Source organism: Penaeus vannamei, chromosome 14, assembly GCF_042767895.1.
Source record: "Penaeus vannamei isolate JL-2024 chromosome 14, ASM4276789v1, whole genome shotgun sequence".
Classification (NCBI taxonomy): Eukaryota; Metazoa; Arthropoda; class Malacostraca; order Decapoda; family Penaeidae; genus Penaeus; species Penaeus vannamei.
This window is the reverse complement of record NC_091562.1, coordinates 7,468,520-7,471,019: the sequence shown is the minus strand read 5'-3', so window position 1 is coordinate 7,471,019 and position 2,500 is coordinate 7,468,520. Positions and strand designations below refer to the sequence as shown.

At 43.3% G+C, this 2,500-nt stretch overlaps 1 protein-coding gene across 1 annotated transcript in view; it reads right to left on the bottom strand.

Moving 5' to 3' along the window:
• Window positions 1–2,500, bottom strand: part of LOC113820256 (arylsulfatase H) — a gene marked incomplete at its 5' end in the record, with an annotated part of 9,598 nt that overhangs the window by 4,556 nt on the left and 2,542 nt on the right. Inside the window, 4 exon segments of the mRNA XM_070129700.1 lie at window positions 377–552; window positions 819–1,051; window positions 1,399–1,569; window positions 2,412–2,500. The exon segment at window positions 2,412–2,500 is cut by the window's right edge and continues 75 nt beyond it. Of these exon segments, the coding sequence (XP_069985801.1) occupies window positions 377–552; window positions 819–1,051; window positions 1,399–1,569; window positions 2,412–2,500 (669 nt within the window).

Sequence of the window (2,500 nt, the reverse complement as noted above, 5' to 3'; positions counted from 1 at the left end):
AAGATCCTTTGTAACCATCACTGTTTACCCTGAATTAAAACGGCAGATGCAAATACACCTTAAAAAAAAAAAAAAAAAAAAAACGCGCTCACACACACACAAGATCATCAATAAACATGAGCAACATTGAACACCAAGACACAAATTTAAACTAACCATTATGAAATCACCATCAACACAAACCACCATTACCAACCCTCAAACTATCCATCATAAACAATATCATAAACACTAAAACACCATTATCTACACCATCTACCCCTTTGCCACCCATTATGAACACCAAACACCATCGTATACCCTTAAACCGCCCACCTTAAACAACACATACCGTTATCTAAACCGCCCACGACGAACACCAACCACCATTACCCACCCTTAAACCGCCCATTGTAGCCCCCGATTCGCCGCCCCTCGAGATCCAAGGCCTCGAGATGGGCGCCCTGATCCGAAGTGAAATACACGATGGTGTTGTCCTCGAGGCCCAGCTCCTTGAGGGCGGCCATCAGAGCGCCCACGCCCTCGTCCATCTCCTCCACGTTGTCTCCGTACCTGCGGGAGGAGGACTTGCTGAAAACTGATATCGGTCTGACTATTTATTTTATTTTGATATATAGTTTATAATCGATTTTATATATGCATTATAGTATATATTATATATAACTATTAGCATATATATATATATATATATATATATATATATATATATATATATATATATATATATACATATGTATATACATATATATGAGTGTGTGTGTATATATTCCTATTTCAACTTCTATCTTAATCAAATCTTAATCTGAGAATCAACATACTCCCCGTGCTTGCTCACGCCCTTCATGTGAGGCGCAGAGTACATGGGCGTGTGGGCGTGTCCGAACGAGTGGAAGAGGAAGAAGGGCTGCTCGTCGTTCGCGTGCTCCTCCAAGAACTTGCGGGACTCCTGCACGAGGCGCTGCGAGAGGCCGTCCAGCTGGATGGGCTGCTCCACCACCTTGTCCTGCCGCATCAGGAGGGAGTTGGCCATGCGCTGGAGCCACGGGGAGACCTGGTGGGAGGGAGGGAAGGTTAGGAGAGGGAGGGAGAGAAGAGGAAGGAGGGAGAGGGAGGGAAGGAGGGTGGAAGGTAGGAGAATTGGATGAGAGAGAGGGTTGAAAGGAGGGAGAAAGAGTAAAAAGTTGAAAATAAGAAAAAAGTAAAGGAATGACTAAATAGCTTAACAGACGAATGAATCAATCAATAAGATAAATTACTCAAATAAACCTTCCTACCAACTACAACTCAAAAACTCCTGTGGCCTAACTCACTCCCCACAGCCACCAACAACCTGACTCACCCCTTAGAGACTCCTTCAACATTGACTCACCCCTTAGAGACACCTACAGCCTGACTCACCCCCCACAGACACTCATCGTTGATGCCGACGTGCGCCACCGTGAACCAGTAGACGAAGAAGAGGGCGTCGATGAGCACCAGCAGGAGGAAAAGGGATCGAAGTCGCCACGAAAAGAACTTTCTTCCCAAGACGAGGCTCACCATGGCCACTACCCACGTTCCGAGGAGACGCTGAAAATAAGTGTAGTTTTTGGGGGTATAAGAAGGGTGGGGGAGTATTAAGAGAGGGTGTTAGGACGCGTGTGTTGGGTGGTATGTGTTCAGCAGAAGTGTGTGTATGTAGAAAGGTCCCATCAGTTACTTGGTACGTCAGGGTACACATTGGAAGAATATATTAAGATATGCTATATTGTACTGCCAGAATATTAGCATATCAGGGTACGCACTGGAAGAAGACACGAAGATAAGATATATTGCGTTACCTAAATACAGCAAGGCTATAATACACTAGTGGAATACATTGTGCAGTTCCATATCACATGACATCAATGACACATTCCAGTCACCGAAACATGGATAAATGGATAGATAGACAAATAAATGAATAAACAGGTAATTAAGTAAATGGATAAATCATTAAATAAATACATAAATATATAGATAAATAAATATATGAAATTATGAAAGGAGAAAAGAACAAATCAATATATAAATAAATAAGCTGATTTCTCGCGGTTAGGCGTACGGCACACATGTGCATGCGCATATAAACATCATTTCAGGGTAATAAGTGCGAACTCAACCTAATCTAACCTAACCTAACCTAATCTAACTTAATCTAATTTACTTAACCTACCCTACCGTAACCTAATCTAACCCAATGTACTATAAGCTAACCTACCCTACCCTAACCTAACCTAATCTAATTGAGATGGAGACGCCGCCATCTTGTTTGTTTCACCCCGCATGCGCAGGACACCAATCGGAGGCATTTCTACCGTACCAACAGTCCCTTCCAAATAAACAAACAAATACCTAAATACCTGAATACAAGAATACCACGAGATTCCTACCTGGTACTCGGGCTTCTCGAGGTCGAACTTCCAGAAGGCGTGAGGACCTCGGAACTCGAAGAAGAGGGTGACGGGGATGCCGAAGAAGG